The following is a 21848-nucleotide window of genomic DNA, read 5'->3' on the forward strand; positions in this document are numbered from 1 at the left end:
GAGGTACAGTGCATGCCTCTTTCTGCAGATAATTCAAAATCACTGTGCAGAAGTACAATGGCGGAATAAATAGACATGTGGGGTTTTCCCTGCAGAGAGGAACATATGGGAAATACTTTGGATAAACTTTGATAGAAAACCTTTGCTGTGAACATGTTTATATAAACAGGCTTTGTATTTGCAATTCATCTTTTAGAAAAGTGGCTATGGGGCTTACACATGTATTACGCAACTGGGTTTCAATGGAATGGGAAAGAGCGAAGGGTTCTGAACTCAGCCCAGAGGCTCATGTTGTTTAAATAAATGTATACAGTAATCGTAAGCAAGAGAGCAAAAGTATCCAACATAGCCTACACAAAAGAATGCTTGCCATGGTATTTTATAAGCAGCCCATAATAGGAAGGGAATGTGTCAAGCGATTTTTTTATGGCTCGTATGTTGGGAGTTTATACAGCCAGTCATGTTTTTGTAACAATATAGAGAAAAATCACCAAAGCCTAAGCGTTGGAAAAATGAAGTTTCTTTTCATGAGACATGGAGAAAGTGCAAAAAAGAGATAGATAGATAGATAGATAGATAGATAGATAGATAGATATTTAATAATCTATTTTGCTTTTACAAATCTAGATCCAGGAAGTACAAATTTTCAAGGTACTTTGAAAGAGAGCTAATCATTTGAAGTCAGTGTTCGAAACCCCCATTATTCTAGGCACATTTTGTGACAGGAAATTTCATTAGTGCAAGCAGTTTCTGAGCTCTGGGTGCAGCACTGCAGCTAAGATTTCAGATTAAAACTGCAGAGTGGAAGAAAAGGAGGACCCTTTTCTGCCTCCCCACTTCCAGCCCCTCTCTGAAGAGACCCTCTTAAGAATATTTGGGGGTGGGCAAGGGAAGGACTAGACCATGTGAAAATTTAACATAAAATTTCAGCTGCAGATCATTCATTTTCAGCTTTGTATTCGTTATAAAAAGTGTGCCTAGACATTCCATTGTTGCACCCATAACATAAGTTTAAGGTGCTATGTAGCTGCTAGCTTTCATCTCTCAGTTTCGAACACTGTTTGAAGTGCAACTCGCCAACTTTGGTCACGAACCTATTTTGGGTGTTAGGGCTTAGCTTCTAAACACCAGAAATAGGCAAAGATGTTTCTAACTATGTAGGAAGTACTTTTCTTACACTTGTGAATAAGACCGCTTCTAGATCACTGCTTCCAGTGCTTGCATGCATTTTGTTTTTTTAAAAAACAGAATCCATACAATGTTGTTGGCATCAAAATGGCAAACTGCTATTTTTGGGTTCCGTTTAATCTGGATTTACTCTTTCTACGGAAGATCAGATAAGCAACAAAACAAAACCCTGTTGCAAATGAACTGTTTGGAAATTAAGCCCCCAAGATCGGGGAGAACTTGTGAGCTTGGTTTGACTTCTAGACTAGTAGGAATTCTTCCCCCACTTCTGACTTTTAGCTATACCGGTGACCACGATGCCAGGTAACCACTAGAATGGAGAGAGGGATGGAGAGCATTTGCAAATGACATCTCCTCCTTTATTCACGTTTAGACCAGGGCGACTCCCAGGTTCCAATTCTCCTAAGAAGAAGAACCGTCCTGTTTCCTCTGCAATATATAAAAAAGCCACCGAGGAGACGCAAAAGGGGGCGGAGTAGGAGGGCAGGTAAAAACAGCCACCTGCAACGCACTCCTCCTTCGGACCAAGCCCTGCTCCGACAACGACCAGCACCGTGCTGTGAAATCCAATAGCTGTGGGACAGCGACCTGACAAAAGATTCCAAGCAGCGGCGCCCATTGCGCAACCGGGAAGGCGGGCAAGGCAAGGCGCGCGGCTGGTCAGCCTCAGAGCGCGGCTGCTGTGCGGAGAGAGCCGAGCCTCCCTTTCAGGTGGGGGCCCCGGCCGGGCCGGCGGGGACAGAGAGAGAGAAGGAGCGAGGAGGGCGAAGCGCCCGCTGCATCCTCCTCCGGCCAAATTAGGCTCTAAGCGCGGAGTTCACTTGGCGGGAGCGGGGCCAGGAGGACAAGCACGCGGCCACCGAAGCCACACGGGCGAGGAGGGAAGCGCGCCAGCCGCCTGTTGAGGCGACAGCAGTAGCAGCAGCAGCAGCCGCCGCTTCTCGTGCCGGCGAGGTGCCTGAGGGAGGGAAGAAGGGCGAGCTCCCGCCGGCTCCATAGCAGCAGCAGCGCCGGAATAAAAACCGGCGGCGTCTCCCCCCCCCTCCCTCCTCTCTCGCTAACTCTTCTCCCGCCGCCTCAGCGCGAGCATGCGAGGAGCAGCCCCTCGCGGCGGCCAGGAGGAGGAGGAGAGGGCGGCGGCGGCGGCGGCGGCGGCGGCAGCTCCTTGAGGCGCCTGGGGCTGAGGGGAGTCCTCCCGCCCGGCCGCCGGGATGTCGGCGCACAGCCTGCTCAACAGCGTCTTCTCCTGCTCGTCCTCGCCGGCGCCCGGCGCCTCGCCCTCCTTCCCCGCGAAGAGCCTCTCCAAGCGGAGGCTCCGCCAGACACGCAGCCTGGACCCGGCCGTCATTGGCCGCGGGGAAGAGGCGGCCGACGGCTCGCTCCGCGCTCCCCGGGCCAGGGCGGCGGCGGCGGCGGCGGCGGCGGGCAGCCCTTCGGCCGAGTGCTTGGCGGCCTTCTCTTCGCGCGCTCTGCTGCGCCCGGCCGCTCCGCCGACTCCTCCGGGCGCCTCGTCGCTCTCGACGCCCAGCACCCCGCTCGAGAAGTCGCCGTCGGGCAGCTTCCACTTCGACTACGAGAGCCCGCGAGGCAAGAGGCACACCGCGTGGGAGCTGCCTTTCCTGGCGCGCGCGCCCTCCGCCTCGGCGCTCGGCAGCGCCCCAGGCGGCGGCGGCGGCGCCAACAGCATCTTCTTCTCTCCCCGAAAGTGGCTCCAGCAGAGGAAGGGCCAGCAGCTGCCCAGCAGCCATGCGTCCGCCTACGTCGTGTGGAAATCCGAGGTAGACAACGGGGCTTTGCTGTACTTGGTCCGCAGCTTCCCTCTTCAGTCTCCAGGCCTGGGTCTGGGCTGCCCATAGGAGCCAACTCCTAGGGGCGGAGGTCCCCCCAATAAAATATTTGAGGGGGCCGCCCCCTCCCAAAGTTGATAGGCAAAGGTAAAGGGACCCCTGACCATTAGGTCCAGTCGTGACCAACTCTGGGGTTGCTGCACTCATCTCGCTTTATTGGCCAAGGGAGCCAGCGTACAGCTTCCGGGTCATGTGGCTCTGGCGAACCAGAGCAGGGCATGGAAACGCCGTATACCTTCCCGCCAGAGTGGTACCTATTTATCTACTTGCACTTTGACGTGCTTTCGAACTGCTAGGTTGGCAGGAGCAGGGACCGAGCAATGGGAGCTCACCCCGTCGCGGGGATTCGAACCGCCGACCTTCTGATCAGCAAGTCCTAGGCTCTGTGCTTTAACCCACAGCGCCATCCGCGTCCTAAAGTTGATAGGCCAGTCAAATAGTGTGCTTGTGCTGCATCAGGTAACCGATTACGCAGGGCGGGGCTTGCCTGCCCCCCATATTTTGTTCAGCCCTGGGGCTGCCCACTTGCCAAGAGTGCCTTGGCTGCCCCCACCACTGAATTAAGTACAGAAGGTGGGGGTCCAGGTCACAGGGTGTTGGCTTGGGGGCAGGGGTGCCAACTTGAATAAAATATTGGAGGTCCAGGCAAGCCCCACCCCACATGATTGATCACAAGACATCGCGTATGCACACCATTTGAATGGCAATGCCCACTCATTTGGGGGGGGCAGACCTCTCAAATATTTCACTGAGGGTGACAAAGGGACCTTGGCCCCTAGGAGTTGACAGCTATGTTTGGGGGGGCCTCGGGCCTTCTCTTTGCAAGTTAACCACTTTTTCTTGCACTTCATGTCTCTGATTATGGAATGGCAAGCATGGACAGTATTGGGGGCTGAAGAACTGTGAATTGGGAAATTTCTGCTTCCAATTTTCTCTTCCATGAACTCACCACAATGTCTGGGAAAGCACTGAAAGGCAGTGGTTCCCAGTTGGTGGCTCTGGACCCCAGGGGATCTATGTCACCATTCACATAACAAGTGCTCGCTTTGGCAGCATATATACCATTCACATAACAAAAAACTACCCTAGAGATATCAACATTTGCAAAAGTAGGGGTTCCATATCCTGGCTTTTGAAAATAGGTGGTTTGCAGTACTTTGCTAATTGGGGACCACTTCCCTAAGGCATATCTTACTTGTACCGCTAACCTAGGTATCAGCCCCAAGTGTAGACCTTTCCCTTTTCCCTTCTGTCTTCTTTAAGTGCCTTGTCTTAGGTTTCTAAATTTAATATTTTACAACAACAGATTCTGGGGCTGGGGCATGTCTGGATGTTCCCCTGTGGCTTGAGTCCTAATCCCATTTATATATCGGAGTGGTTGTACTGAAGAGGGGAAGATGCTCAGAACATGCTTGGTAGCATTCATTTTTTTAATACGGAAGATTTGCACATTCCACAAGACCAAGCCATGATACTGGGTAGGATCCTAGTAAGCCTTGCTTATATTTCCTTGGGTGAAGACAGGTGGTGTTAAGTACTTCTGTGGTGTATATGTCAGTATTTGGGAACAATGTGTTGCCCTGTATTGTGGCCAGTTCCACTACCCCCCCCCCCCACGGTCATTAGGTTGTGTTACATGTTTCAATGACTCAGAGAGTGGATGCGTTCTCTGACAGTTGCTCATAATTAAAGTTGAATTATAGAAGCTTGAACATTAAAAAAATCTTCACGTCATTCCATCTCACCAAGCGTACAATGCGCATATAGCACTGTTATAGTTGTCTAAGGGCAGATAGCCCCTCTGAATCCCTTATGTATGGCTTGCTGCAAACCTGTTCAGACAGACTCAAGTGTGAATTGGTTGCTGTCTGAAGAGGCATAAAGGTGACAGGGCAGTGTTCAAAAATGGGTGTTTTTATAACCATGTAGTTGAAGTTACTGATAGACAACCAGCTTCACTGATTGTCATCTGTTTCAATACTTGGCTATGTTTGGTTATTTAATATCATTTATATTATGCTGTGTTGCGGGTAGAGAGTAGGAATAGACAACACATGCAAAGCAAAATGTGCATCTGTTGTAACTGTGTTACAAGCATTACTCTTTATTTAACTTGTGTGCTGTTCTCACTGTAGTGAGAGAACAGTAAGCGGTAGTAGGCTGGTTTCTCTGAGGATGGGAAAGACAGAAAAGGGAATAATTTTGACATGTCCTTCAGTAAATTTGCCAGTCTTGTGAAGGGCAAGTAGTCCATGTAACACTGTTTGTAAAATGTGCTTAGGACATGTAGAGTTTCCTGGTGCTGAACACATCAATTCAAGTAGTGGAAAACTTTGAACTCATGATTCCTTTCCCAATTATTGTTTAAGTTTCTATACATCTACTCTAGGTTTTTCTATATGAATTATAATCGTAACATTAGGAACATGGGTTGTTGTTGGACTTCCATTAATGAGAATGTTTCGGCTATTGGCAAAAGATCTGGAGATGAGGCTGTTCTGAACGCTCTATAGAGCTGTGCTTTCACAGTGCTCCGCATGTAGTTAACTATGGCTGTTGGCTGAGGACTAATCCTATCTATATCAATTGGGAACTGTAATATGTATTAGAGGAACTGAAGCAGGTGTGCTAACTTACAGGGTAATTGACTGAAAAAGAAGTGATTTAATATGGCACATGCATTCCTCCATGTCCATCACCTTGCTAGATGGTAAACGACAGCCCCTTGAGTGTGACCCCTCCCAAACAATTGTTAAAATGCGTGAGATATACCTTGGATGGTACATTGCTGGAGTCCAAATATATTGAAAGGCACTGCATTTTTTGAGCTATGTAGATAGGTAAAAGCGCTTCTACATAAAGGTATTTGGGCTAAGGATTGTAACTTTTTTTCTTATGCATTTCTAAACCCATATTTCTGCCTTATGGAAACCAAAGGATAAATAGGAGGATATAATCAAACATAGTTTCTGTGGCTGGATACAATTCCTCAAAAAGCATAAAGAGATTTTTTTTGTTTGTTTGTTACCCCCTCATATGTATCTACTTTTATGTTCCAACTGAAGAGAATTATTTAAGCTCACATTGAAAAGTAAGCTGTCTGTTTGTAGGGTCAATTGCTATACCCTTGGTTTATTCCATATATAGTTGTAATGCGTACATAAAACTTTCCTCGCAAATGATTAACTGTAAGCATGCATGACCCTGGTAGGATTAATTATTTCTGCTGTATTCACTCAGGCCATTTTTGTAAACTACGTGGTAGTACAATATTATTACGTACTGAGGAAGCTGTGGTGTACTCTGTCATTTTGACAAGTATGCAGAGGTTCATTTAGAATTCTTGGGTGCATATACACTAACCCACCTCTTCTGGGTGGAAAGAGTGCAAATATCCCTCCCAAATAATTTTGACTATATATGGATGAAAAATAGTTGCAAAAGTAAGAGTAACACTTAGTCAAACACAATAAGGTTGATAAGTTACTGTATTTTATTCAGAGATTTAGGAAACAGGCACAAACTCTGCTGTGATGTATACAAATATATACAGGTATTGAAATAGCTCTGCAGACCTAGCATTCCCAGGCAAAAATGGCTAGCTTTGAATGCAGTACAGTTACTAGTACAGTATTACTTGAATGTAAGTAAGCGCTGCTAAAATTAGAGAGACTCGGAATCTGTTCACATGACCCCATTAGCCTGTGATAGATCCAGTTTTTTGTTGGCCTGTACAGTGATGGGGGATGAAACAATTGCATACACATTGCAGCCATAAGCAGCCTTCCTTGGGTTTTTGAATCATAGAATTGTAGAGTGGGAAGGGACCACAAGGGTCATCTAGTCCAACCCCCTGCAATGCAGGAACATTTTGCCCAATGTGGGGCTTGAATCCACAACCCTAAGGTTAAGGGTCTCATGCTCTGACTGAGCCATCAGTGTAGCATTCTTAAGTGAGCTATTTAGATGTAGCTTTCTTAAGTAAGTTATTTTGCAGGCACATAGTGTGAGATTCAGTAGTAAATGAAGAATCTTTGCAAGCAGAAAAATAAAACATTTGTCTACTTTTAGGGCGCTTCAACATTGTCACATCCTGGCAGATTATTGTCACACAGTCGAAGCTTATTTGAAGCTCTTGCAAAACAAACCAGCTTCCCCAATAATAATACTTTTTACGATAAAACCAGTGACAGTAAGATGCACTGGAAAGTGTGGGATAACACTTTCTTTACACAATGTCATTGAATTTCCTCAAAAAAACAAATAAGGATGAATGCCCATTAAACAGGTCATCTGGAAATGACCTTAGTTAGTGCCTTGATCAGTAGTACTTCAGAACCAAGTCTGAACAGGTGATCAGCTACCACTGCCTCCTTTTTTCTTTTGCAAAGAGCTGCTCATATGAGTAGTCTTTTCAGATGAGTTGTATAATATTGGAGTTGTAAAATCATGCAATATTGCCGCTCCTCTTCTGTCAACTTGCAGTTCACAGAAAGGAAGGTGTAGCTCCCATGACTTGTTGCCACATTAGCAACCAAGCAGGTTTTTATGTTTTATGTGCAAGAGATGGTTGGTTATCAGCTCTGACCCAAAGAGGATGGAATTTAGATGCTTCAAAACCATATTGGCAGTTTTGTAGCTATATACACAATACAAAAGGGTGCTGAATCTTTTATTTACGAGTAGAGAAACTAGTAGATGTTTGTCTTCTCTAATCCACATGTCAGATTTTTTATTAGGCAGCAATCAAATTTTATAGGTGCAGCACAGTTTCAGTAGCAGGAACACACAATGGCAAAGGCAATTGGGTTTAAATGTGAAATTATTGATTGTAATTATTCTAAGACAAGACAGAAAAATGGAGGACTAGATCCTACATGCATTTACAGACTGCACAGCCTTACAGTTTAGAACATCCAATATATGATACTTAAGATGGTTTCTTGGTAATTGATGTAAAATATTGGCACAGGTGATGGCTGCACCCCTTTGTCCTGCTTCTTTCCCTGATGGATGCAAACTGCTTGTTAGGACTTTAAGCATGGATGCTGTAACAGATCTGTATTTCACATCTTACAGTTGTCTGTGATCTTAACAATCTAGCCACCTGCTTCCAAGCATGCTATGCATTGTTATTGATGAACTTCAGAGATGTAGTTGTGCGTGAACTTCTGGTGCTAGCTGCATGCATAATTCTGACTGAAGCTCAATGAAGAGTGTTGCTATCTAAACGTGATGGTTGCTGAAACTGGAATTTGTCTACCAGAGCAGCTGACAGTTTGCTAATGCATCAGAACCAAGTTGCTACTTGCAGAAAATTTTCTATCCTTTTTATTACTGGTGATTCACCCAAGTGTGTGAAGGAATTCCTACTTTACTACTGCCATTGCCTTGCCATCTGCTTTCAGCCTACCCCCCCAGATTCTTCATCTGGTCTGCAGTCCCAGACAGTAACACTCTCACACATTGGCGGAACTGACCTATTATGCCTACACTTTGACAAATAAGGTTTGAGTGGCACAGAATTCTTTCTCCTCATCAAACCACGTTTTCCGTCCAATGGGTGACCAAGAATTCCTATCCATCGAGCCAACCAGAAGTGAAATTTTACGCTCCTCTTCCTCTGCATAAAAAGAACCCAGCTTCTCCCTTACCTCTTACAAAACTAAGTAGCAGCTAACTGCCAGCCAGAAATGGGTGTTTCACATTTTAAGCTTAACCCTTCTCAGGACCTTACAAACATGGTAAACATTGTATACAGAACAAACTTTGTCTCAGTCAGCACACTGTAAAAGTGATTCCTCTACACACTACTACAAGCCACCTTGGCTGGACAAGATATGAAGCCAGCAAGATTTTTAATTTCGTTGGATTTGGGGGGGGGGCTGAGGTGGGTATTTAGGAAAAGGATGTAGTGGTTGAACTAGGACCTGGGCTAAATTCCTGCTCAGCCATGAAACTTACTGGGTGACCTTGGGCCAGTCGCTGTCTCTCAGCCTAAATACGGTACCTCACAAGGTTTTTGTGATGATAAAACAGGGAGGAAGAGAACCATAAATGCCACCATGAGCTCCTTGGATGGAGGAAATGTGTAATATAAATGTAATAAATAAAAAAGGCAAACTTACCTGTGGGTAAGGTGAAATCCTTAATATCTTCTCAACAGTATTTGGACTTATTATTTTGGGGTTAGCCTCCCAGATGTTGCAGGCTACAACTGTCACCATCCTTGATAATTGGCCATGCTGTCTGGCACTGATGGGAGTTGCAGACTAGTAACATCTGTAAGATACAGTGTTGGTTATACCCTTAAGTTGGAGCGGAACATGATTTCCTTAGGATATTTACTAGAAGTTTACTTGCACATCTCTTTTATAGGCACTTTGGATGATATGAAACAGACCAGCTAAAAATCCCTCAAATGAAGTTTTCAGTCTTCCTTAGGTGTGCCATTAGAAATCCTGCTGCTTCTATAGACCACAGATTGTTTTTGAGTTGTCAAGATGTGTATTCTCAGGACAGTTTTTCTGCTTTTCATTAACTAGCATTGGCTGGATGAAAGGCAGGCGAGGCTCAAAATCTTTTTTGAGCAATTGCTGAAGAACAAACAGATTGTGAGGAGCACTGCTGTAAAATTAAAACACAGACTTTATGTATTGACTGTCAATCTCTGGAGTGGATTCATACTTCTGTGGAAAACGATTTGAGGGTGAAAGATATAGATAGAATTTTTCTTGATTATTGTCTCCTTACCTGTGGTATTCTACCCCTACCCTTACCTGTTCCTATTTGCAAGTTATTTTTATGACCAGCTGTCTACACAAAAGGCTTTTATGGTCCTCAGATTTCAAAACAAGTCCCTCATAATGATTAGAAGGGTGATACTGCAGAGCAACTTTTTCTGCATCTCATGGAGTCATGACAGTCGTACATTGTGTACATTGCAGAATCCACGGGGAACCCACAAAGGAAATTATTGTGAACCTGATTGGAAGATACCCAAGGCCCTGTTTTGGGTGCTCAGGCAATGTGTGAAGTAAGTGTGCAGAGGGTATAGAGTTTATATCCTGTCTCCAAAGTTCTTGTCCTGAATGTGCACTTCTCCTGCCCCAAACATCCATATCCAGCATGTGCTACCTTGACTTTTCCATGTTGAGTAGAAGAATGGGGCTTCTAAGAGTGTTTGAATGAATGTGCTTAGAAGTGTTGGATTTGGACCCTTGATAACATTGGGTTCTGGATCAGTTAGATGCAGTTTTGAGGCCATTTCAAACTTTTGTACTCAGTTTGTGAGAGTCTCCTGTGGGGATGTGGATACTGGGAATGGGGCTTTCATGCACAGCCTTCATGCCCTTATAAACGAAGATATTTGTTGCATAACAAAACTGATAGAGCCTCAGAACCACTTTTAAAATGTATTTTTAATTGATTTTCAACATTAACAAAATAGAAACTACAAGTATTCATAAACACAGGGAGTACTATTGAAAGCAAGTGCAAAATGGAAGGTAAAACCCATGGAACAAAATAATACAGCAAACTTCCTGTTCAGGGTAGTTCATTTACGACCCTGTAAGACTACCCTTTTAATGCTCGTTTGCCAACCCAATCCCCTCAAGGTGTTTTGGACTACAATTCCCGTCAGCCCCAGTTAGGATATATTGGAGTGAACCTGAACGATCTTTCTGGAAAAGGTGGTACGAGAAATGCAAGCAAGGCTTCATGCCTACGCTACATGTGACCTTGACTGTGTGCTATTGTCCTTCAAGAAAGACTTGAGCTATCCTCCAAAAGCAGCACCTGTTCTTTTGCATATACACTCCTTTCCTTGGTTATGATTCTGTAAATAGACTCTTGAAAGAGCCAGCAATAAGATATGTTCAGTTTTCAAGTGGATTGTCCTTGTCTTACAGATACATCTTGCATGCTTGTGTTGTACATGGCCCAAGGAGAATTACAATATTATCTGCCAATGTGATTAAGTGTTCAAATAAAGATAGCAGATTGTTGTTCTGCTATTTAAACTGAAAGCTCCCAAGTTTGCCATCTGGCAAGCAACTCTGAATTTCTTAATATCTGGTTCAGGAACCGCTAGAAACATTTATTGTTAATTCTTCTTACACAGTAGGTGATCCATTGACGGAAGACTATTTTGTTTTCAAGTTTGGCTTGGAAGTAATAGTTCGGAAAAGCAGAACACAGCCTAGCTGGATGCACTGAAATATAAACAAAAACCTTTCACCTTAATGGGCAAAGCATAGTTATACTTCTCCCCTCTGATACTTCTCCCCTTACTCTACCAGTGGTAGTTAAACTAGGCCCATGTCAAATGCTACTTGAATGTTGTGGTGGTTCCAGTACTACTTTGCTAATGCCAAGGTAATTTGACTCCTTAGTTTTAGTTATTAGTTTGTTCTTACTACTTACACTTAGATTTTGTATTGTATAATGCATTATCTTTTAAACAAAACAAAATGGCACACTTGCAACATTTCACTAGTTACAATCTAGACCGTTAAAACACATTGTTTCTCCAGAATGTTACTGGTAAGTGTAGTTTACCCCTACAATTGCCAGCACTCTATTTTTTAAAAAAACTACGGTTCCCATGATTATTTGGTGGAAATCATGTGCTTTAAATGTATGGTGAGTGTGTGTGCAGCCCTGCTTGGAGCTGCTTTGGTGAGCAGTTACCCAGCTCATATTTCTTTTTGTTCTCTGGCGCTCTGAACAATCTAAAAATATTCCTCAAACAGGAAATGTTTTTCATTCTGTTATGTCATTTGCTTCCCATAGGAGGTATTATATCTAATTTATAGAATAAACTTTTGAGCTGGATTCCCATAGGAATCTAGGTACAATTGATTGTTTGGCATACTACCCAAACTATTCCTCTGTTTTTCAGAAGATGCATGATCAATGTCAAAGGGATTGTAAGCATTAGAAAGACTGGAGCCTACAGAATGTAAGGCAAGAGGAAATAACCATACTTGGTTTGCCTGCAGGTTAAAAACAAGCACCAAAGGACTTCTTAAATTTCACTTTGAAGGCATTTCTTGGCTAAACTATGAACAGAGTTTTCTCTCATCATACATATATCTTTTTGCCCAGTTTCAACCACATTCTCATTAGTGGTACATCTTTTGTCTATGTGTGTTTTCAGAGACTTAACTTTTTATTACAACATCTTGTTTGGAAGAAGGATATATTTGATAGTTTTGAATGTGGATGGCATTCCTCTGAACCAAAGGATCTTATCCAAGCAGCTGTGCAGCTACTTCATAATCTCATTTGAAAATACGCATTCACTCTTGTGGCTTTAATAGTATCCTTGCTATTTTCCCTGAGAGTTTAATTGTACATCTGAAGTCCTGCAATAGCTGGATGCTGAAGGAAGGATGCTATAGGGTGATGGATGCCTGGTAAAGTTTACATGGTTTGAGGCAATGTTCAAAATTCGCCAGGTGCCAGGTGTGTTTTGCACCTGACTGTCAGCCACTTGCGACCAGGTGAGGATGCCTGGGCACCAGGAGGGCTCCTGATGGCTCCATCATCTGGTGGCGCATGCCTGGGGATCCTTGGATCTTGACTGTTTTCACACACCAGCAACACATTCTGTGGAATTCTATCTTTTATATTTTATCTGCACAATCAAAATGAATTTCAGGAACCAAAAAGGGTGACTTCTTTAGACAGTCAAAATAAAAAAATTCCTTCCAGTAGCACCTTAAAGACCAACTAAGTTAGTTCTTGGTATGAGCTTTCGTGTGCATGCACACTTCTTCAGATACACTGAAACAGAAGTTGCCAGTTCCTTCTATATATAGTGAGAAGGTGGGGAGGGGTATTACTCAGAAGGGTGGTGGGAATGGGAGATTGGCAGGTAGCTGAGATGAGCCTGTTGACGACTCTTAACGACTGTAATAGGTCTTACAGGAAAAGGCAAGGGGTGAGAAGGTGAAAAATGGCTTAGTCATTCTTTAGACAGTATTAGTCTAGCTCAATTCCCTTTCCCCATGGTTTTCTTCCATTGGATTCTGTTATCATTGGTCTCGTACATCTCTTCCAGGGAGAACACGGAGAACTGAACTACTGAGGTCCTAAGGAATTTCCTTCAGTCAATTCCAACAATCATGAGGTTGAAAGCCTTGTTTGAATATTCATCCAGCTAGACCTTTTGTGCAGGCGGTAACTGAGTTCAGCTGAACACTGCTGCTTAGAGTCATGATCAAACTTTGTTTACTTAACCCTGGTCGTGTATTAAGCGGGCCTCAATGACAGCCATATTATGAGTCATGTTTCTTTACAGCAGTGCTTAATAAAGTCTTAAATTCTGCCTGGTTATCTTTTATTGCGAAGAAAAATAGATTAATCTTTGTTTTTAAGGCCAAACTGGATGTGATGGCAGAAGCTATCTTTTTGTTCACATGTCGGCATATTAAGCAATGTGAGGTCTAATTTTAACCTCAAAAGGCATGCCTTGGTAAGTGGAGCTGAATTCTGCCTTTCTTTGCTACAGTCTAATGTCTCTTTTACCACCTACCCTAAAGGATTATTGTTTTGTGAACAGGGGGAAGCAGAATAACATTCATTTTTCATAGGAATTGCCTGCTACTTACCAAGGACCACAATTAAAACAATAAACTTACAAAAGATAATAAGCAGTTAAAATAGAAATCAACTGATAACATTACATGCAGAAAGTAAGCAAGAATTTCACATTCCCAAATGCCTGAGTCAAAATATATAGCCTTGTGTTTTCTGACAGTCCCCAGAATTGGGCCAGGCAAATATCAGAAGGCAGAGACTGTAGGAACCACAAAAAAGGTCCTCTGGAGGTGATGGAATCACCAACAAGTTATTTCCTGTTGATCTTTCCAGGGGAGCACTACCCTATTCTGGACAAGTTTCATACACCAAACACACATAGTACCGCCATCTATCTGGATTAAAATTGAATTTGTTGGCTCTTATTCAGCCTGTTGCCACCTCCAGACACCTTGATTGAGATGCAACGGAGGAAGCTGAGTGATAGCAGCATTCTGATGACACCTTAATCCAAATCTCCTGATGACGTCTTCCCACTGCTTCATATATGTGTTGAAAAAATGGGTAACAAAATGGAACATGCTACAGCTCAACTGTGATGCTGTTGAGATTTCTCCGCTACCTTTTGTAACCCATGGGACTCAATCCTGCAACTAGGAATGGAACTTCGGTAAAGCCATGTCCCCAGTCCCCATCTCTTTATTCCAATATGATACTGTGGCCCATGGTATCAAAATCCATGAAGAGGTCAAGGAGAACAGGCAAGATAGCACTCTCCCTGTTCTCAGGGGCCCGTGGTGTTTCAGGCCATGATAACAAACACATCAAAAAATAAGACCTGGGATATCTTCTCAGAATTTGTTGTAACTGCAGTTTCTAATTCTGTATGAATCTGAATAATTTTATCCTCAAAGTGCTTCATAGAAGTATCACAGCAGTCTTCTGATAACTCACTTAATCTTCCCCACTGGCCAGGTGTAATAAGCCTATTTACAATTTGGAACAGCTCTGTTGGACAGCTACTCAGTGGAGAAGTAGTAACCTTTATTCACCACTAGATGGTAGATTCAAATAATATACTCACCCAGTGTGTTTTTTTCTAAAAAAATGTTTAGGGGTGCTCTCATTTTGACTCAAGAAAATCACTGGGGAAGGAAATAAAGCTGCCATCAGAGGTGGTAACAACGAAACTGACCAATCACCGTGCTAGATTCCAACTCCTACTTCACACATTAAACTCTCGCTTCGGTGGTAGCAATGGAACTGATGATTCACCGTGCTAGAGAAGAAACTAACAATTTAATTTTTTAAAGTTTTTCCCCCCGTTAGATTCCCAAAATGTTTAGGGGTATGCGTCCCTCCAGAAAAAAAGCACTGCTCTCGCCCATCTTAGATCAGGTTCTCTTCAAGATTTTTTCCACTTGCACTATGGTGTGATCACACCAATTGTCTTATGCCTCTTGCCATTCCACAGCAAGACTAGAGCCCTGATAGGAACAGAACTGGAGCCCTGGCAGGATTTTATCCAGAAAATCCTGCAGAGCCTTCAGGAATCCTTTGAATTTCATAGGTCTCCAATAGGTTCACCACCTTTGCACCACAACTATGTCCGCCTTCACCAAGGAATGGTCTGTCTATGACAATAGGCTGAGTACCATCTACTCCCTTTAATGTATTTAATAGATCTAACCTGCTTGGTCTCCAAAACTGACAAAATAGTTTTGGGCCACTGATGTATTTGGATAGCCCCATGGTTGTCATGGAAACCTGATCTGTAAGGCTAGATGCCTTCTTGATGGGAATGTTGAAATCTCTTAACACAACAGTGCACTGAAAAGACCAACTCCTTTGTTGCCCCTCTACACACCTCCCTTGCAAGGGAGCACACGGTAAAGGGCCACAGATGTTGAATTGAGCACAAAAACTAATTGTTAGCCAGTGCAGTCATGTCATAATTGGTGTTATGTGCTCAGACAGTCCTGCCCCAGTCAGCTGCCTGGCACCAGCTGCAGTTTCCAAAGTGTCTTCAAAGGCAACCCTACATATAGCATGTTGCAGTCATTCAATCTAGAGGTCAACAGAGTGTAGACAGCAGACATTAGGCTATTCTTTTCCAGGTAGGAGTGTAGCTGGGCCACCATCTGAAGCTGATGGAAAGCACTCTGCACCACCACCACCACCACCACCACAGCCTCAAATGGCTGCACTGGATACAGAAGTCCTCACAAGCTATGTGAGTACCCCTTTCAGAGCAATCTGGATAGTGAGATGCAAGGGTGGAGAAGAGGAAGTTTTATGTATGGCAGGAAGTAGTACAGTATATGCTACTAAGATAGCCTTCATAAACCTGGTGCCCTCTAGCAAGTGTTGGCTGCAGCTGATTGGAGTTGTAGTCCAAAACATCTGGAAGGCACTGGATTGGTGAAGGCTATGCTAAGATATCAGTACTGATTTAATTCTACTCCCATCGGTGAGAAATGGTGTTGGAACTCTGTGAAGTTAAGCCAAGAAAAAGCTACTTGGACCATAGAAAATACACATTTCTTGTCCGAGGCATCTTATTGTTTCCCTTTATGGAAATTTAGCTGTCAGCTAGTAATTAATACATGTGATTTGTTTTGAACACTGATGAAAATCAGCAGCTCTGTGTAGTCCCCACCTCTCCCATAATTGGCATTAATTAATAGAACATTTTTAGTTCAGTATTACATTTGGGCTATTCTTGTGTTCAATAATTGAATTCTGCATGTAGACTTTCAAAGACTGGCAGTGCTCCAAGCACTGAAAAGTCCTGTTTTGTAAATTTAAACTCCAGCTATTTTTAGCTTTTATTTTTAGTTAAAACATCGCATCACTACTGGCATGAAGTCAGAATGATCTTGAAACTTATGGCTGGGATCTGTTCATTCTCAGCACTAGGGCCCCATTTGTGCAAGCAGCGGTGTAGTAGATATATTAAATGTAGCTACATAAAAGTGAATGCAGAGGAGGAAATACGATTTGTCTCTTTTCAACTAAAAATAGTTTGGTGTGAGGTTAAAAAACCCTGACAAGATTAAATAGAATTTATGGGGTTAGCGACCTTAAATGCTGGAATTGTCAGGCTGACTGATCATCTTCTTCATGTATGGTGGGAATGCTCATCAGCTGTACTTTATTGGAGAACAATTTCACAATGTCTCTCAAATACTACTGACTGCATTATAAGACCTAGTGTCTTGATGGTGTTGTTTAATGTGGTTGGAAATGAGGTGGAGAGGCCTCTAAGATTGTTAGCTTCTATCTTACTAATGGCTGCAAAGATCATGTGGGTAATGAAATGGAATGATCAAAATTCCTGGCCACTCTCTGGAAAATGGCTTTGACTAGGTGGTTACACCAGGTAAAGGTAGCTGATGGGTCTCGAACCCTTGGTGCGTTAGGGACTTCCCTGCATGCAAAGACAGGCTCTGGTGCGTTAAGCGGACGAGACTAATAGTGGGTCAAAAAGTTGGTTGCCGCAGGTTCTGTAGAGGGAAATGAGGGTCAGATGGGGCTCGCCCATCTGGGAAGGTAGTCTATCTAGAAGATAAACAATGACCCTCAACCTCTGCTGCCTTGTGGGATATCTTTGGGAGAAGAAAAGGCTAAGGAGTAAACCCTACACAAATCTGGAGTAGAGTCTCTAAGGTGGTTGGGTGACATATTGTATGCCTCCTTCTGGCAACTCCTGCAGCTTGGCTGGTTCCAAATGTATTGTTCTGCTTTCCTTTAGACCACATCAGCAAGACTGGTGGGGGGTCTTGTTGTCTTGGCAGCCCAGGACCGCTATACACATTGCTTTGGCTTGCATGCCTGGAAGGTCACTTTGGTGCTGCTAACACAGCAAGAGCAACACAAGCAGGGCTGTAGTTAGGGAGTGGTGAGCTGGGCCCTCGCCAGGGGTGCAGGTGGAGGGGGGTGCGCAAAATCGGCTTTAAAAAATTGTCCATAAATATGACTATAAAAATATTGATTATTGCCTCATAAGAAAAGGTTTTAAATAGAGGGTGAATTGAATGGAGGGTGGGTTTGGAGGAGAGGTGGAAAGAAGAGCTAATTTGTCAGTGGCTAGGGGGTGCAATCTGGAAAGTTCTGCCAGGAGTGCAAGATCACCTAGCTATGGCACTGAACGCAAGAGGCAGCCATTGCAAGTTACCGGTCTCTGCAGCCACAACAGGCACTGTGATTCTCCAGCAGTTTGAAGTCACCCAAGAGGTACACTCCATTGTCTTTTGAGACAAACGGATGCCAAATGATGTGCCTGGAATCTTTGAATGTCATTTATCCCAGTCTGTATTTGTTTTGGATTTTATATGAAATTGTTTTATATATGTTTGTTGCTAAATCACTTTGAGATGTTTTATTCGAAGCTATTCATAACTAGAATATAATCAATCAGTACATACATAATAGTTGTAGGCTACCATGAAAACACGGTGAGTATATCAGAAAAGAAGGATAGGAGAAGAGAAATGGCCTTATAGATAATGGTATGGTGGCTTTCGATTCTCCTTATTCCACATTTTCTGCAATACATTTAAATGCTTGGGCTTGAGGCCCTGCTATCTACTAGAGGATGTGCAGAAACAGAGTCCAATATTGCACTGAGAATATTTGAGTTATATCAGGCAACAAAAACATCGTAAATCATCTGTCATTATATATATATATTAAACCTCAGGGAATTCAGAGCTGAAAGTTGCCATGATTCCTAAATATCTTTCCTTAACTGAGCCAGGGAATACTTGGTTCAGAGTCATGAAACATTTTTTAACTAGTAGAGTGAGGTGCATTTTGCATGGTATCATTCTCAACGAAACGTTGCTTGTTGTAGTGGTAATTTTATCTTGGCAATAGTTCAGTAAGTTGGATCACATATTGGGGTTGCCTACTTTTCTCCTAGGTGTAGTTGAGTAAGCAGTCTGATTAACATGTGAAGTGGCAGTATACTTTCATCTGCAAAAGGTGTCATGGGTGAAATCTGTGAAGTGTATGCAACAAAGTAATTTGCGACCTGAGTAAGCTGCAAAGGTCTGAAGGTATGCATAATGGAATTTAACAGAACAGGCCTTGCCAACGATCTCACCATACCACATATCCAGATACTGTACAGTTTTGAAGCCTTGCTAATCTGCGATAGTTAGTAGTAGTTGTTGCATGACTTTGAGACATTTGCTCGTTTATGGATGAGATGTACAGAGAAAGTGAATTGCTATTAGTTTCTTGCATATTGGTGTGTGTGTGTGTGTGTGTGTGTGTGTGTGTTGTAGTCAATACTTTGTAAAGCCTTACGAATATTTCTAATGCAACTACCAATATCACTAGGCTTTATTCACAGAGTTGTTTCTGGCCCTGTTGGACATGCTAATTTTTCATGTCAGTCTGCAGTTGGAACTTCTTATCCATTTGGATGCCATTTTCCTTTGGCTCACCTTAAGCGCTGTGAAATTTCCATGCTTCAATTGATATGTCAGAAAAGTACATGTGAAATAATGTGTTATGATGTGAGTGGCTGCATGAAAACAATGGAGATCTAGTATAATTGGGAGGGGGGAGAGATGGATTTTTTTTTTATTGCTTACGCCTTTCTGTTCCCTCCTGAAGGCCAAGGGGACTAACAGCAAGCAAAGAAAAAGAACAAATTTGAAATATCAGAATAATGATAAATCATAGAATCTTAAGAGTCATGGAATTTAGCACGAGGCAAAAGCCAAGAGTCTTTTCCTCCCTAATTAACTTTTATTGATAAAATAATAACAAAAGTCAGCTTTACAGAAGCATGGAATGGAATAAAACAAAAACAAAAAAATAGCAAGTACAGTGGTAAAGGTAAAGGTAAAGGTACCCCTGCCCGGGCGGGCCAGTCTTGACAGACTCTGGGGTTTGTGCGCCCATCTCACATCTATTGGCCGGGGGCCAGCGCTGTCCGGGGACACTTCCGGGTCACGTGGCCAGCGTGACAACGCTGCTCTGGCGAGCCAGAGCTGCACACGGAACGCCGTTTACCTTCCCGCTGGTAAGCGGTACCTATTTATCTACTTGCCCCCGGGGGTGCTTTCGAACTGCTAGGTGGGCAGGCGCTGGGACCGAGCAGCGGGAGCGCACCCCGCCGCGGGGATTCGAACCGCCGACCTTTCGATCGGCAAGCCCTAGGCGTTGAGGCTTTAGCCCACAGCGCCACCCGCGTCCCTTAAGTACAGTGGTACCTCGGTACTTAATTCATTCCGGAGGTCCGTTCTTAACCTGAAGCACCACTTTAGCTAATGGGGCCTCCTCCTGCTGCTGCGCCGCCAGAACACAGTTTCTGTTCTCATCCTGAAGCAAAGTTCTTAACCCGAGGTACTATTTCTGGGTTAGCGGAGTCTGTAACCTGAAGGTACCACTGTATTTCAAAGGGATATTAACTGAGGTGGAAAACTCATTGGTGTAGAAAGATATCACAAGTACAGTGGTACCTCATGTTACGTATGCTTCAGGTTATATACGCTTCAGGCCCCATTAGCTAAAGTGGTGCTTCAGGCTAAGAACAGTTTCAGTTAAGAACCGGACCTCCAGAACGAATTAAGTACTTAACCCTAGTACCACTGTACATAAGCAAAGATACAGTGTTTTACCTTGCATCAGTATTTCCCAATGTGGACCCCTTTTTATTCAAAAGCCAAGCCATGGACCCCCTACTTTTGAAATTGTTTGATATCTCCTTGGTAGTTTTTGTTATGTTAATGGTGCTGCAGACCCCCTGGGTTCTGCAGACCATGTTAATACCCTGGGGTAAGCAAACTACCAGTTGGGAACCACTGCTATGGATAAACGAGTCCTCTGTAGAGCAATACCTGAGGGACCAGAGGGCTAACATGCAAAGAGAAAAATACATAATATGAGAATAGATGCTACACAGTGTCACAGTTGTCTTATCATGTCCACTCAAAAATAAGTCCCACTAAGTTAAATGTGGTTTTACTCTGTAAATTATAGGATTGCAGCCAAAATCTTTTATATTCAGAAAAACAATTTGTAACAATTCCAGTTGATGATACAGTCTAATAAGCACATAAAAGCTTTACAAAACAAACAGTACTTTTCAAAGCTACTAATATTAATAAGCATAAAAACACCACAATAATCCCTGTATTATTAAAGAAACGCAAAGAAAGGAACATTAGCAAATAAACCAATGAACAAAAGAGGCAACTTGAGTATGAATATTTATATTTATGCTTTATGTATGAATTTTAACAAGGCAAAAATAAGGAATATGTCAAGAGCTAAGCTACAATAAATATTATTGACAAACGCTAGCTATAATTTCTTGAAGGGGGTTTAAAATGCATAAGCGACTGCCAGTTCTGCATTTTATCCAAAGTCAGCCTAGTTATTCCCACTGCCACAACTTTTCTTTTCAAATTGCCTCCTAGCCTCTAACCCAAGCATTTATTGCTTTGTATTTCATACTCATCTCCCTTCAGTTGTGAAAGAGGTGCTGCCTTGAACTGACCACAGTTCCTGAAATGGCAACCACTAAAGGGGAGATTTCCAAGGGAAAGCTACTTTGGAGTTGTCTCCACTGGTGTGGACACAACATCTGTGATGAAGCTCAGGAGATACTCCTCTTCCCCTGGAAATAGGTGTAGGGACTGGAATGTACACATCAAGATGCTGTCAGACCTTGTGGATTGGTGTTTCTGTGCCCAGTTCAGAAAATGTTCCTCCTACCTTGGTTTCTGGCTTGCTTCTGACATGGCAAAAACAGTGTTTAGATACAACATAGCATGATCATTTTGACATATTATGATGTCTGTTGTTTCTTTCGTTGTTAATATTTTTTGCTATACCAAGCTTATTGCTTTTTGTTTAGGTTTCTTGAGCAATCCGCACATGTTTCAGCCACTGGTGGATGAAGGTGGGGGGGGAGCTGTCTGCCCCGGGTACCATGGGGGGGGTTGACATCGCGGCTGCCCCCGCCCCCCAGATGCTCAGCACTCGCCATGCATGCTCTGGGGTGTGCACCACGCCCCCTGGGATGCGCGCCAGCCCTGCCCCATGGATGTATGCCGCTTCGATGCTGGAGCAGGTAGCTTCACCACTGGTTCCAGCTTTTAAAATCCTCTATGTAGCATGGGGTTTTGGTTTTTTCATACAATTATTTCTCTCACCTCCCACCCCCAGGGTTTTGGAAAAAAAGGATGATAGCCTTATGTGCATTTTGGAAGAATCTAACAATGCCTGCAGTGTACTTTTCAGCAG

The 21848-nt window shown here is 43.4% G+C and overlaps 1 protein-coding gene across 3 annotated transcripts in view; it reads left to right on the forward strand.

The window, feature by feature from the left end:
- Window positions 1-1877: 1877 nt before the first annotated feature.
- ARHGAP6 (Rho GTPase activating protein 6) overlaps window positions 1878-21848 on the forward strand; it is a 190379-nt gene continuing 170408 nt past the window's right edge. The window contains exon 1 of one of the 3 annotated variants that reach the window (XM_082220861.1): window positions 1878-2966. In XM_082220861.1, the coding sequence (XP_082076987.1) occupies window positions 2400-2966 (567 nt within the window). In that variant the 5' untranslated portion in view covers window positions 1878-2399. Of the gene's footprint in view, window positions 2967-15646; window positions 15817-21848 lie in introns of those variants that run through there. The other 2 variants (XM_082220862.1, XM_082220864.1) reach the window with 2 other exon arrangements.

Source organism: Podarcis vaucheri (assembly GCF_965113315.1).
Source record: "Podarcis vaucheri genome assembly, chromosome: 4".
Classification (NCBI taxonomy): Eukaryota; Metazoa; Chordata; class Lepidosauria; order Squamata; family Lacertidae; genus Podarcis; species Podarcis vaucheri.